At 42.5% G+C, this 15,282-nt stretch overlaps 1 protein-coding gene across 4 annotated transcripts in view; it reads left to right on the forward strand.

Moving 5' to 3' along the window:
• The window catches only part of TEX2 (testis expressed 2), a 117,413-nt gene that overhangs the window by 49,075 nt on the left and 53,056 nt on the right, over window positions 1–15,282 (forward strand). For 3 of the 4 annotated variants that reach the window (XM_019542389.1, XM_019542387.1, XM_019542388.1), the window contains exon 2: window positions 8,066–9,720. In XM_019542389.1, coding sequence (XP_019397934.1) covers window positions 8,092–9,720 — 1,629 coding nt within the window. In that variant the 5' untranslated portion in view covers window positions 8,066–8,091. Of the gene's footprint in view, window positions 1–860; window positions 965–8,065; window positions 9,721–15,282 lie in introns of those variants that run through there. The other variant, XM_019542385.1, reaches the window with a different exon arrangement.

Consider the following 15,282-nt stretch of genomic DNA (forward strand, 5'->3'; position numbering starts at 1 on the left):
AGAAGTTGGAGTAAGGCATCTTTGATCAAAACCTTTCTTTGCTGGATTTTACTCCTCCGCCTCATTACTGATAGCCAGGGATCCAGGTTTTCTGGTTCCCACACAAAAACGGAGAAAACCACAGATTTCTCCTTCTTATCAGAGAGAACACAGATTTCTCCTTTTAGCAGAGAAAGCCGCAGATTCCCTCCTTTAGCAAACACCTTGTAGGCTGGTTGAGCTTCAGCCTGCAAGAGCTGTTTGCAAACAGGGTGGGAAACGCACATGGGGGGAGGGAAAGGGCAGAGTCTGAGACTGTCAGCCATGGCTCCACTTGGATTAGCTCAGCCTCATTCTTCTCCTGGACCCTGAGGTAAGTGGGGCTTGCAGGGAGCTGGGGGCCCCTCTGGCAGAGCTGGGGAGTTGCAGGTCATGGCTGAGGGCACTGGCTGGAATGAGGGCAGGAGCTGGCCCTGCCTGCACCCGAGCAGGCAGCCACAGTGGGGGAGCCAGCTCCATGTGGCTTCTACTGCAGCTGCCTGGTGTGGGGAGCAGGGAGCTGCAGACTTGGGTCCCTGGCCCCATAACCCTGGCAGCTGGGGGCTGGGAGCCCCCTCCAGCAGGCCTGGGAGGCAAGAGGTGTGAGTAGGCCGGGGCAGTGAGGGTCATCAGCAGTTTTGGGGGGGCTTTGGGAGCAGTGAGGGTCACCAGCAGGGCTGGGGTGAGCTGCAGGGGGCTTTTAATTTTAATAATGTATTTTGGGGGTTTTGTCAAGAGAATTTGTAATTTTTCGTCAGAGAATTTGATTATTCTTTTTATCAGAGAAAACCAGGATCCCTACTGATAGCCCATTACCTCTGTTTGAAGTTCTTCATGCTACCACACACTTTTGAGTCAATGCATGATGGCAGGGATTCCCACCCTCTTTGGCAGCTGTGTTTCATGGCAAAGAGAGCTACGCTCGTCCTGATAAACACAGATGAATGTTTTTTGTAGGGTTTGTAGACTGAATTTTTACATTTTGGCATATTTACAGCAATGTAGGGACAAATCTGTAGTAAAGATATGCTGTACTGCTCTAAAATGGGGCTTGTACCAAAATAGTATTCCAGCTTTGGGATGGCAAAAAGTCTTAAGGGTAGACAGAGCCTTATGCCTGCTTTTAATTAAAAAAATAAATAAATCAAGCCTTTGTTTCTTACAAACAAAAAAAACCCCCAAAAGCTATGATAAGCAGCATAAAGGGCAGTTGCTTTCTTTTTGCTAATATTGGAGCATTCTGTGCCTCATCATTGGTTGAATTCTAATTCTGGTGATCACGAGAGCCCTTCCGACTGATTTTTTTCTTTTTTGGTCTGTTGTTATTAAGAAACAAGGCCTCCATTTCCCCGAGTGTAATGTGGAGAATAACACTATATGGAGCCAGCCTGAGGGAACTCTGCTAATCTGATCTGTCACCAAGTGGCAAACTTCTGACATACCAATTTAGATGCACAAAAAAAAAAGTCTGTAAATGTGCTTCTGCCAAGAATTTGGACTGCGTTAAGATATGGATGTTCCTGCAGCCTGAATCACTTGGGGTTTTTTTTTTCACATTTATCAACAACTTTAATAGTATGGGTCAGGGGCTGGCAACCTTTTTCAAGTCACAGGGTGCAACAGCCTTGCAGGTCTGGCGTGTGCCAGGTGGCTTTGGCAGCACATCAGCAGTGAGAGGATTTCCCTGCACCCCAACTGGAACCATGCATGTGGTTGCTGCATGCATGTTGCCTCTGCTTCTCCCAGCCCCCTGCTTCTCTGGCTGTGATGCACATGTTGCCAACCCCTGGTATAGGTCCTTTTGGACTAGATCCACAAAAAAGGGCTGATGTCCCAAGGAGACTGGAGTTCAGATAACTACTTTCAGTACAGAAGTAAGCATGATCACAAGGCAAGGGCATTAAGTTGAACCATCAGAGCACTTACCACAGGGGATAAAGGTCAGAGATTTCAGCCAGCTTTGTAATAAGGTATGTGTATGAATGTAGATGATTTCATTTACTACTAATTCAAATTCAGCACCAGGTCCAGTGTTACTCCTATCTGGCCATTGCAGGTAGCCTGTGTGAAATGATTGGTGACCACAGTGCATTTCATAAGAGCCAGTTGCTACATTTCTGGGAAGAAATCTTCAATAGAGATGTGATTTGAGACATGGTCTCATAGTTTGTTTTTTCTGTAGATGTCAATCATTACTGCAATATCAGGATTGTCACATTGGCTGGCAGGAGGATATGGTAAAGTCTGTGCTGTTTGGCTTGTTTCAAATTAGTAGGGCAGATGCATGGATAACCTCAATTTCTATTAATCCTGGAAAAAAATGTCATGAATACAACATTCCCTCCTCTCCAAGTCTGGTGCAATAGGAAGAGTGTAATGGAGACTGGTACAGGCTGGAATAGTTGGAAGGTGCTCAAGGTCAGGATTAATGTGCATTGGTGAGGAGCCTGGGAGTTCACCTGAATGGGGGAAAGGGTACCTGGTTGGGCTGACAGCTGAAAATTGGAGTCTGATGTGTTGGTAGAGAGGCAGAACCCAGAACTGGAGTGATAGAGGATGCTATTTGTTAGGAGTGATCTGTATTGGCAGAGCTATGGGATGGTTTATAGGTTGGGTTTGCAGTGTGTTGATGCAGCTCTTTGGGGAAAACCTGCTTTAGTTCTTGCTTGTGTTATGCTTGATTTCAGTGTCAAGGATTAATGACCTCCAAGAACTACAAGCTTAGGGTTGGTTAATCAGCTTCGTTGTTTGCATTTCTTCATGCTAGTCTTCTCAATAACAGTGCATCTGTTTTGAGATGCTGAAAGTTGCTTCTAAAAAAATAAATTGATGTCTCCAACCCCTCTGCAGCATTTAATTCTTTGGTACTAGTCAATAGATTGATGAGTAGGTTTGCAACCTGCTCTAGACATCATTTGTATTTTAGCAGTCAGTGCTATGAAACACAAAAGTCTTGGCCCAGTGTAGTCAACTAATCACTTGTGCTATTTGAAAAATAGCATTATCTTGCATTGCCAGACTGAAATATGGTAAAAGGTTCCCTCTATACATAGGAAGTAAAAATATCAGTTAGATAATTCATACCAGTAACCACTAAAGGCACTGGCAGAATTCTAATTTTGGTGGGAGTACTCTGGATAAGCTCATGTTAAGAAGTGTAAAACTTGCGCCTGACTCTTGACTACTTCTCCCCTCAATGAAGTGTTTCCTAGAATTCTCAGTAGTCATGTAACTGGAATATAGGCATGCTGTTCCCAGCAGGGGACTTCTTCCTGATGCACTGAAAATGGACTTGATCAACCTCATGTTCCATAGACAGGGGGAGCAGACATAATGTGACACGTGTGTTTTTAAAGGCTCTTGTTTAGAGGAAAATAAGTTACTTGGGACTCTGAACACTAAACTTTCTTCCGCCTTAACAAATAAATATGCAAGAAGCTGTAGAAAATACCTGTCAAACTGACCCAGTAGGTATATGCTTCTCATCAATAGTGGCAGAGCACCAAATGTCACATTCAGTTATTTATCTACTACTTAACTGTAAGGCTAGATTGTGTATAGTTTTGTTTTTTGTTTTGTACATGACTACTGTTCCCCTAATCTGCTACAGACTTCTGTGTTGTCTTGCCTCCATTTTCCCCACTGAAGATGGCAAGTGCTGATGGTGTTGTAAGGCTTCTTTTTTAATATTTTCAAAGAGCATTGATATCTGCACTTGGAAGGAAGCATGGAACAGCAAGGATGAAGTTCTGATCCTGGCAGTGTACCAGATGTTGCAACAACTCAGGTGCACTTTCTGTCTTTTGTATACAGAGTCTCAAATAACAGTAAAAACTGATTCAGTAAGGCACATTTTAAGCTATTACTCCACATGAGATTATAGGCCTTCTATTGTATTGCTATCTGTGCTGGTTAGTGACTATTTTAATATTAAGTCTGTGTTGCCTTTAAGATGGCATTCTAAAGCAAACCAGCTCTTTGGTATGAGAGGAACAGTGGCTGGTATGAACAGGCTCTAAGTCAGGGGCAGGCAAAACACAGCCTGCGGGCCAGATCTGGGCTGCCAGGGACTTCCATCCAGCCTGCAGCTGCCCCCCTCCCCAATGAATTGTGCCCTGCCCAGCCTTTCCACCTGTGAGGGTGAAAGTGAGGCACCTGCCCTCAACATATCCTATTATGCCTCGCTCCTACCCTCATGGGTGGAAGAGGTAGCATGGGGTGTGGTGGGGCACCAGGTTTTCCTGGCATCCGGCTCCCTCTGGGCAGCAGCTGGGGGAGAGGGTGTGAGGCTGGGGCTGGCTGCAGCAGCAGAGCAGCAGCGCAGAGCTTGGGTGGGCAGGGTGTGGGTGTAAGGGGAGAGGGGTGTGGGGACCCCTCCTACCACACTCTTCCCCTCTCCCCCTGTGGCCTGTAGGCAGTGGGGGCAGCAGCCGGGTGGGGGGGGGAGTTTCTTGGCACTGATGCCTGGTTCCTGGCTTTGGCCAGAGCTGCAAGGAGTGCAGCACCTGCCTGGCTGTTTGTTTCCCAGGCACTCCCTGCACTTGAGGGGCCCAGGAGGGAAGCCTCAGGCACTGGAGTGGGCTGGGGTGGGGAAGGAAGCCAGCTTCAGCACCTGGGGCTTCCCTCCTGGCCCCAGTGATTACAGGGGAAACAAATGGTCCGATGGGGCTGTGCTCCTCACTGTGATCTGCAGCACTGGCCAGAGCCAAGCACCAGCACCCTTGCCTGCTGCTGTGCCATGGGGGGAGCATGGGAGGGGTCCCCACACCTTTCCCACCCTCCCTCAAACCACGCATGCACTATAAAAGACTAAGAATTTATTTTAGAGTTTCATGCAATCACCTTGACACACAGTACACAAACACAGATCATGACAAAAGTGTTTTTGTAATAAAATTAGAATATTGTAGGTGTTTGACTTTTTTTTAGATTTGGTATTTGCTGGTTGTAAGATGGAAAACCCCCTCCCAAAATGAGTCCCTCCAGGGACAAGGGGAGGGACTTCTGATGGCAAAGGCTGTCTGGTCCCAAGATGGCAGCCAGGGGGTGGGGCACCTGTTAAGGGGCAGAGCTACCCATGCGGTCCTCTTTTGCTCACCAAACTCATTAAGCGATTAATGATTTCAACTCTAGCTGAAATCATTGCCTACCCCTGCTCTAAGTCATAATTTAGCATCAAGTCAAAATCTTGGTTGAGATGCTGTTGTTTTTTGAGTGCAACACCAGAAACCTTTGAAATCTAACTTGTTTATAGTAAAGTCACAAATACAAGTTGTGGGAAGGGGAGCAAGGAGTGATTTTTATTTTATTTATTTATTATTTTAAATATAATGTTTTGATGAAGAAAACTAGTGATATTCCCCATAACTTGAAGAACACTCCCCATCTTCTCTGGCAGTACACATTCTATTACTGCTGGTGCAACGAAGGAAAGGAACCCTTGACTTCAGTATTTACTATTATTGGTCAGCAAGAAAATTAGTGGTGGTGGTGGTGGTTGTTGTTTGGTTGTTTTTTTTAAGGCATCTTGTACAGGCGATGGCATATATTAGTGAAATGTTATCAGATTGTATAAACATCAGTTGATGCTGTTCTATCAAAAAGGAAATTTGTAAATAGTTTCATGCTTTATCTTAGTGACTTCCAGAGGAAGTAATTCCTATTACAAGTGGGGAAAAATGTAACTGTCAATTCACCCTGAGAGCTCAAAGCATAACAGGGTTCTTCTATTTTATGCATGTTTATTAATTCTGTAGGCCAAATTCTACTTATCTGCAGTTGGATTGAACTGGGAAAACGGCATAGCAGGAATTTGCCATTGGAATTTTTGAAGATGCTTGATGAACTAGAGTGGAGCCAGCTCCTTCTCCCCTACTTGTACCGTAATATTTATTTATTAATTAGATTTACACCCCACTGTATTCCAGAGGCGCATATTGACAAGGAATAACAGCTTTTGTTACAGAAATCAGCAGTTATTGTTCAGTTGCACAAGGGACAATTGTACTAAAAATGCTGTTTTGCAGGGATTTTTTCCCCCTCACTTTTCTGAGTGGAACTGCACTTTAAACATCAGCAAAGACTTTTGATTAATTCTCCTTGACAGTTTGATTGCAGCAGAGTAGCAGCTCCTGAGAAATAGGTTAGTTACTAAGGTGACAAACTTACTGTCTTGACAGTGAAGATAAAGTACTCTTCACAGGGGTTATTCCATGCTCCCTGACAATTGCGGTGGGGGGGGTGCTTTGGTCACTGGCACCTTGGTTTTCCTAATATTTCTGTGGCTTTGTAGATACACTTCTTAATCCTATTTTTTGCTGTTCTCTTTCTGGAAAGGAAAGACTTGAAGTATTAATGTACCTCCTAACTACACGTGAAAGTCAGTATCTTGGAAACTGACTTCTGCGTTTTTGGGAAACAAGTTAATAAAAGTATATCGTGACAGTGGTGGGCTGAGGTTCCAGAGAAAATGGGGACTGTGTTTCCTGCAGGATCCTTATGGTCAAGAACAGCTTTGTTTTGAGGTGAGGACGGAGGTATTTCTGGTAGAACTTTATGTGCGGTGAGGGTGTGATGGAGCTACTGATAGACCTGAAATCCACCTCGTCAGTAGGAACAGCTTGAAAGCTAGTTTGGCTTGAGATTCAGATTTAGTGGGTGAATCTGTACCAAGCTGCTTTTGAGTTGAAAGCATTTCTAGTTGCATTGAATAAACAAAGGTTGCCTAAACTAATAATTCTAGCAGTGTAATGGTCTAGAACCAAACTGTCTGAAGGTGTGAGGGGGAGGAAGAAAAAAATGGTCTCCGAGGCAAATAGTCCCTAGCTAAGCTTGTATTTCTTTCCTTGATGGCAAGTAAATCACCTGGGCAAGTACATATTGATGCAATAGTAGTTATCCTACATACTGGACACAACTTCTGAAATTCATGGCTTCCACATGATTTTTCATCTCTGTATAGAACAGGGGTAGGCAATTATTTTGGGCAGAGGGCCGCTTACTGAGTTTTGGCAAGCCATCGAGGGCTGCATAACAGGCAGTCGGGCAGATAAATATTAACTTTCTAATTGTTTTAGGGGCCGCGTGGGCTGGATGGAATGACCTGGCATCCGGCCTGCAGGTTGCATTTTGCCCACCCTGGCATACAGTATGGGGGCTTTGTTTAAAGCCTGCTGCTCTTTTTGTTAAGAATAGCATTGATGGATATGGCACTTAAGAAAAAGCAGTTTCAGTGTTGTTTCACTTGAACCAGAATTTACTGGACTATAAAAGGTGTCATGTTGCAGGGGAAAAATTTATAGAAACTTTTAAGGCAATTTTACCAATGCTAAAACTCTGATCCTCTGGTTGGCAGCACTTGCTTTTCTGTGTGAAACCAGACACTGACTTGGCTACAGTACGAATGCAGCTAATAACCTGCATTTCTAATTCCTTGCATCTTTTACACCTCTGAACTATGTGAATGCTGTGATCAGAGACCTGACAAAGAATACCTTTCATTCAGAAGCTTGTCTAACTGATCACAGCTACATAGTTGGTCCAATTAAGATATCACCCTAAGAAATCCCTACCTAAAGAAGAATTTAGCAACATTTTGATGCTTCTCCAAGACAGTTTTTGGCAGGACTTTTTCCCCTCTATCTCCTATTTTCCATTTTTCCTCGTGCTCTCATTCTCATTATCTTCCTCGTCATCCGTCCCACTGTGACTTAGCCATCTTTTACCTTTGCATCTGATAATATTATGAATATGGGGGTGAGAATAAAACAAACTCAGGGGAAAATGGTACTAAAAATATTAAATATACTAATGTCATATACTCATTGTGTAAGGATATATGTACGGTAACTTTTAGAGCAGTGGTTCATACCTTGTTATATTACTGAAATTCGCATAAAACTATTGTGATCCAAAGTGAATATTTTGTGCTCTTTAGCAGACATATTTGGTGCATGTAAACAGGTTTTCTGTGTCTTTTAAATATTAGAAAACAAGTGTGTGGCTGGGCAGAAATTGCATTTCATTTGGTTCAATGTTTTCTCCACAGACTTTGAAGCATATCTGGAATCTGCAATGACAAGTCTGAACAGTAGCCATGCAGAGAAAACTGGTGAAATGTCTTCAAAGCAGTCTGCCCCAAAAGTGCAAGTTCAGAGATCCGTTTCTCGAGAAACCATCACCATTCACTTCTCGGCATTTGGGAAGGAGGAAGAGGAGGAGGAAGAGGAGTTTAAGCAGATGCCGAATGAGGACCTGGATGACCAAAGCATTGTGACAGCACTCGAAGCCAAGGAAGACCTCAGCTTTGAACATGGCAGCCATGACATTTCTAGCCCAGCTACCCCACCTAGCATGGTCAACTCTGCATCCCTACTGTCTCCATCACCTGCTGTTATGCCAACCGTAAACACTGTAAAGCTGTTGGATTCTCCTTCCACTTCCCAAGTATTCAGTGCAGTGCCATTAGTTCTGTCTCCCTCCTTGCACTCCTGTTACGTAGCTAGTTCATCAGGTGTGTCATTGCCTTCTGAGCAGAAAGCCAGCTCCTCCTCCCCGTCATCCTCCCCATCCAAGGCAGCTGTCTTGTCTAGTACATCATCCACCACTTCTGGCTCAAAGCCTTTTATGAGTTTAGTTAGGTCCCTTTCAACAGATGTAGAACCAAAAGAGCCCACCCCACCCACAAGACACAGGCACTTAATGAAAACCTTAGTGAAGTCTTTGTCAACGGACACTTCTAGACAAGAAGCTGAAGCTGTGTCCTACCGACCACCTGACTCTAAACTGAACTTGCACCTGTTCAAGCAGTTCACTCAGCCTCGAGTTGTTACAGGTGGCGATTCCAAAACTGCCCCCTCCTCCCCATTAACGTCTCCTTTGGATACTCGCTCTTTTTTTAAAGTCCCTGAAATGGAGGCTAAAATTGAAGACACTAAAAGACGCCTTTCAGAAGTCATTTATGAGCCTTTTCAGCTCCTCAGCAAAATAATAGGTGATGAAAGTAGTAGCCACAGGCCCAAAGCCTTATCTTCAAGTGCTTCAGAACTATCAAATCTTTCCAGTTTAAATGGCCACTTGGAAAGCAATAACAACTACAGCATTAAGGAAGAAGAATGTGATTCTGAAGGGGACTTCTATGGTAGTGACCCTCATCTAAATAAGAGCAACCAGGCCAAAATTGCTGAGGAACAGGCAAAAGATATGGAGAGTCAGACCTCTCAGTCTATATGCACAAAGGATGTTGGGTTGAAAACTCCACTTGTACTTGAAAAATGTTCTTTGTCTGCACTTGCAAGCAAAGAGGATGAGGAGTTTTGTGAACTTTATTCTGAAGACTTTCTCTTGATAGAGGAAGAAAATAAAGGGGATAAATCTACAGATGCTGTGCTGAAGCCAGAGATGACTGAGGGAAATGGTATTGTGCTCAGTAGGGAAGATGACCTTAACCTTTATGTGCAGCAGCCTAAAATACCAGTGAAGGCTTTGTACTTCTTTACAATGTTAGTCTATGCTTACCTTATACTCCCTCTCCCTAGTTATTTCAGTGGACTATTTCTGGGGGTTGCACTTGGATTTATGACGGCTTTCTGTGTGATATGGCTTTTTACACCCACTACTTGGGAATATCACAATTTACATAGAAATCTGAGCAAGCAGTGGAATACAGAATCTCTGGATATCAAAGAACCTGACATATTGAAGGTAAGGCGTTTTGTTTTCTTTCTGGTGTGAACCAGGTTGTTTTGTTTTTGGGGAGTTTTGTATTTATAGATGCTTCCTATTCTAGCTAGACAAACTAAATGAGATATCTGAAGGGGCAAAGGAGCTGAAATACTGTGTAATTGGAGTGCTGTTTAGGGAGCAACTAATGCTGGCAAGATCAGAAGCGTCTTAGTAGGCAAAAGTATTCAAATTTGACCCCTAAGTGTGTGTCTTATGGAAGTTAGAAACAAGCTAAAATGTTGTATTGCAGCTGCAGGAAAAGTGTAACAACTGTTTCAGCAGCAAGGGGCAGATGTTTTGTTGTTTGAAATACTCCTGCTGAAAGCAGAGAGTGGAAGAGGTTAGTGTTTCCGTGTTATGCCTGAACTCTACAGTGTCTCAGGAAATGCATTTTATTTCTTGGAGTTTGGATTAATTGCAGGTCTGGAGAGCATCTTGTCAAGTCAGTCCAAGAAGATTCAGAAGTATTGATATTTAGTTAGTTAGTTAGTTAGTTCAAGTGAAGCTTTCTTCTTGGGTATGAGACTCTGAGAGCAAATGTCAGATGATTGGAGGAAGAAATAAGGACACAGTCTGGGTTAGATTGTGTGCAGGGATGGAGGTTAGCTGTGTATGGACAGTTTTGAGTGCATCCTGTAAACTTTGTTTAGCTTGACTGTAAGTCATCAAATGAACCAAGAACTGGTTTCTCTTTAAAAATACTCTTCTTGTTCAGATCCTAAGGACTTCTGTTTGCTTTGTGACTTATGAATTATACTTTTTATTTAGCTGTGACCCATGTGACCACTCTTATTAAGTTACTATTTTTCCCCCCTTGGAGTTGCATAACTTGTATATAGATGAGTAAAAACTTGAAAAAGAGAGTGGATATTTGGATAATTTTTATAGTTGAGATTTAATGTCTAGAGTTGAACAGGCTCAGAATAATGTTTATTTGCCACAATAAATTTAATTTGATGTTATGGAACCGGTCAAATCTTTTGCAGAAAGTTGTGGGGTTGTTTGTCTTCTAACAAAAAGAGGTTTACTCTTTAACAAATAGAGAGTGTGGCCAGAAAATTAACTAATAAAAAGCTGTAAAACACAGATCTTGGTGGTATTAATATCCCATCAGAATAATGTGTCTTGGCTGTGTTGGCAAAGCAAGTAGTTTACTTTTCCAGCTGAAAGCTATTCTGCTTTCAAGTTGGGTAAGTGAAAGATTCCGCAAAGAACCTACTTGTCATTTGCCTAGTCAGTTTATTAAGTGATTATGAACATACTTGTAGTCGTATTTAATCTTTGCTTTTGCTAAGCACTTGCTTCAGTTTGTCACATTCAGGTAGTTGCTAAATTTCAAGCTTTCAGGGGGAGGCAGATAAAAATAATGAGAAATGATTTGTTTGACTTTAAGTTTGAGGGCCCTGCTACACGTTGCATATATTACACAACTGGTTATTTGTACAATAAATGTAGACCAGTCACATGTGCAGAGTAATTATCACACAATAAAAGTGACTCAAGCTATAAAAAGAGCCAACCAGCTATGAAGTTCGCGCTTGAAAATCTATAACAACTCCTATAGCTGGTTGCTATCCAGCTTTAATTTGAACATGTAGCAGGCCCCTAATTACACAGCAGTTAGAACAGGTTTATCCCCATGGTTTTGACCTTCATTGACTCTCCTAGTCTTGTTTTTCAGTATTAGGCATACTTTATGTATATAACATTCTTTGTGCACTTAATTAATGTGCATTTTATTCTGTGGTGGTTCACTGCCTCTGCTTTCCAGCACCTTTCTACATCTGAAAATAGATCTTTAGTTTGTAGGCTGCAGTTGGCGTGCATTTGAGTGTAAGGTCTTTGGGGCTGGGAGTGTCTCCCTTGGTATTGTGGCAGGAATGCTGTTAGCGTTTACTAAATCCCTTCTTCCCTGGCTGTGCTCTTTTTAGTGATCCCTCTGCTAGTCTCAGTTCTCTCAGGGCTTGTTCAAATTAGAGTTTTTGCTGCTATGGTTATGTTGGCAGAGCCCTTAGCATAGGCCAACAGAATTTTTTTCTGCTGCATCACCTTTCTGAATGACACAAACTAGAGCTTCTGTTGGCCAAATCGTTTCCATCCACTGTGGGGGTCTTGTGGCTTACTTGTGTCAAGCGTGGGATTTTCCGCACAGGTAGGCCAGCAAAGCTTAGTAGCGTAGGCTGGCTTTGGTCTGCATATGTGTACTCGGACTTTGTTTGTTCTTTGTTCCGTACAAGTGGCAGTATTAGTAGTTTGCCATGCAAAAGCATACATGCTGACCAATTTAACCATGTTGCTCAACATGGGATATGAACAGGATTCCCTGCTCCAGCAGCTGTTCCAGAGCCTGGGAATTTCCTAGTGGCACTGGATGCAGAACAATGCTAGATTGAAATGTGTGTTCTTGCAAATGATGCTACCGCAAGTGCTCTTATACTTGGGAGCAATGATTTGAACTCCGGTTTGAGATTATAGGCCTTGCTTACAAGAGATCTGAAAGCCAAATTACTAATAGTTGCAAAAAGTGTTTGACTTTATTGGGCTGCTAGCACAACTTTCTTACAAAACCAAGGTGGGTTTGGTTATTCTGACAACAAATGTATTTGACTACCCGTATCTCTTCCCTTTTGGTCTCTGTTCCCTGCTGTTGACATCTTTGTTATCAGCTTTCTCTGTTCCAACAATCACTCAGGGAAAGCCTGAGCTTTATAAACACAGTGCTTCTCATCCCATATCAAAGCACTTTGTTACTCGGGTTCCCTATCTGTAAAGTGGTAAAGTGACTTGCCAAAGTTCAGATTAGATCATTACATTAACTGAGTTGGCAACAGATGCCAGGTGTCCTGCGCCATTGGTCAGACATTTTCTAGCATTCTGAAAATCACTACATGATTTTGTTTTTTCTTTCGCATTTGGAGTCCAAGTGGAGATTTTGAATTCCACACTCATTTTCTGAGCTGTCTGGATACCTGTCATAATTCAGCCAGACCTGCTTTAAATACAGTGCCATTTATAATTTACACCAGCTTTCACTTAGGAAGAAATTACCCCTTATCAAAATGGATGCATGCAGTAGCTGAAGGTGCATATGATGTATTACACTTAAATTTTCTAAACTACAAGCTATCCAAATTTGGTAATAATTAAATGGCATGAAATGGTATGTCACTTAGATCAAGATGAAGAGTTGCATGCTGGGACCTCTAATTTTTAAGATCTGCAGCACTGAAGGTCACTGCAAACGACATTCTAGAATTCCAGCTTGAATTTTGCTGTCTCCATCTTAAATGCATCAGATGGTAGGGAATGACTTTTTTTCATCTTTCTGGAACGATGGGAGCAGTAAGAGTAGTTAAGAGTGAGAGGGGAATCGGGAGCTTGCATTAGACATGGCTGAAGAAAGTAAGCATCGCGTGATGTTGCTACGTACTGTTTCTTGCTGTGACGTCTTTCCACATTGGAAAAAATAGCTTAATTTGTGTATTGAAATAGTGTTCTTATCAGGGGCTGATTTGGCTTCTGTTGGAAGAATTTTCCAGTATTGCATCTGATTTGACTTTAAAAGGCTTTTGTTGATGGGAGGAGCCACTTTGCATTATGTGGCAGTAGCACAATGTGCTGTATTGTTCACTGCATTTCAATGCACTTTGTGTTGAAGAGTTTCAGCTTTTAGGCTGCTGGTGTTGCCAGGCAGAACATTCTGCATGCTGAGTGCTGACTAAATATTTCAGAAATCTAACAGTGGCAGGCAGGAGCATCAGCATCAGAGATGGATTTAACTGGGTGTGCTTCTGACTTCCCAAGACTGAAGATCCACCTTTTGACTTATCTGGGTCTTTATCTCTGAAAAGCTGTTGGTGCAACTGAAGGCTCAGTTTTTCATATCAGAAGATGTATATCCTGCCTCAGACAATATATTGTGGGAATAAACCGTGCTGAATTCTGAACAAGTGCAAACTCTAACAATGTGAAATACAGAAAATCTGAATTCCTTTGCCCTAATAAATGGCTGAGTATTCCAGGATTGCATCCTTTTTGGGTGGTATTTGGCTTAGGCAGGAGGCTGCACTGATCTCCTTTGTGGCTAAGTTGTACCTCAGGTTATCATTCTCCTTTCTCTCTGCAGTTGTCTCTTCCAGCAAAAATTAATCCCTCTCTTCAGCTTTTGACCCAGCACCCAACCATCTCTGCCAGCTGCCACTGACTCTGTTCTGGATGACTGCTTATGTCATCCTTCAAGTTTGAAGAGGTAGTGAGCTGGAGGTCGGATTATAGCTGACATTAAATACCACTTCACACATCCTTGCCACCTTTTCTTCTGTGGTTTTGATCAACATAATATCTTTTGTTTAGTCTTACCAGGCAGGCACCAGTACTCTATGCATCGTATGTCCCTGCTGACTATCGCTTAATGCTGTTGTCTCTCACTGTACCCGCTCTTAGTGTTTTCTGGTTTGAGATGCAAGAGTAATAAGATCACATGGTTATATAAGCTAAGAATAGCTACAATTTGACCATGTCAATTTTCATGGTAGTTCTGTATCACTTTTTTTTCTTCCCTGTGCCTATTGTTACCTTCCCATATGTAAGTTCGGTGGGCTATATCTCAAACTCCATCTGTTACTTAAGATAATATACTAGCTTAGTATATCAAGTATATATTAGTATATTTTATTACCATAATCTAAAACAGTATGGGCTAGCCTGTTTGGCAGGCATGCCACAAATTAGCCTCATAGCTTTCTCAAGTGCCAGTCTGATTCCTTTCTCTTCCCTACTCTGCTTTCTGCTTCTTCTCCTGAGCTCCCTGCCCAATTTTTGGTGCTTTGCTTTCTGCCCTCCATGCTGCTGTGCTGCCTGTGCTCTCCTGGCCAGATGCGCCCACACATGTGCACCTGTACCCCTTATGGCATCCATGCTGTAGGTTGTCCACCTCAATCTAAAATATATTCCCTGTTAATAATCGAGGAAGAAAGCAGTTTTGACTGCTTTATGGACTGAGGAGAAAGAAATGGATTTGATTTAGTGACATTTCCCCATTGTTTAGATAAACCCAACACTTGTCCTGCTGTACTGTTAGTTACTCTTTTTTTCCAAATCTGCCAGTCAACTAAAGAAAATATGGCTACTGTTTATGTTGAATTGCAAAATGGCCTTTTAGGGATGTTTAGAATCAAGTGGGGGATTCATGTTAAAGAAACTTGTTCTGTCAGCCTTAGTGGCACTGCTGATCATGTCCAAGTAAAGAAGGAATCAAGCCAAAAGAGCCATATTGAAAACTTTAAATGAGCTGGATATCCTTGTTTTCCTAATAGAAAAGGAGAGCCTGCCTGGAGAAAGGACTTGATTTCTGGACGCAGAGATAGGAGCATATGCATGTATGTGGGGTTTTTGTTTCTTGTTTTGTTTTCCACTTACCAGGTTTCTCTGCAAGTCAGACTTTTCCCTTTAAAAGCAGGTGGACACTGCACACGTGCTTGAAACATTTGCTTTGACCCTGCCCCATTTTGTATTTGCTTCTACAATTATAGTAGTTAGATT

The sequence above is a fragment of the Crocodylus porosus genome, unplaced genomic scaffold, assembly GCF_001723895.1.
Source record: "Crocodylus porosus isolate Cpor-Errol unplaced genomic scaffold, CroPor_comp1, whole genome shotgun sequence".
Classification (NCBI taxonomy): Eukaryota; Metazoa; Chordata; order Crocodylia; family Crocodylidae; genus Crocodylus; species Crocodylus porosus.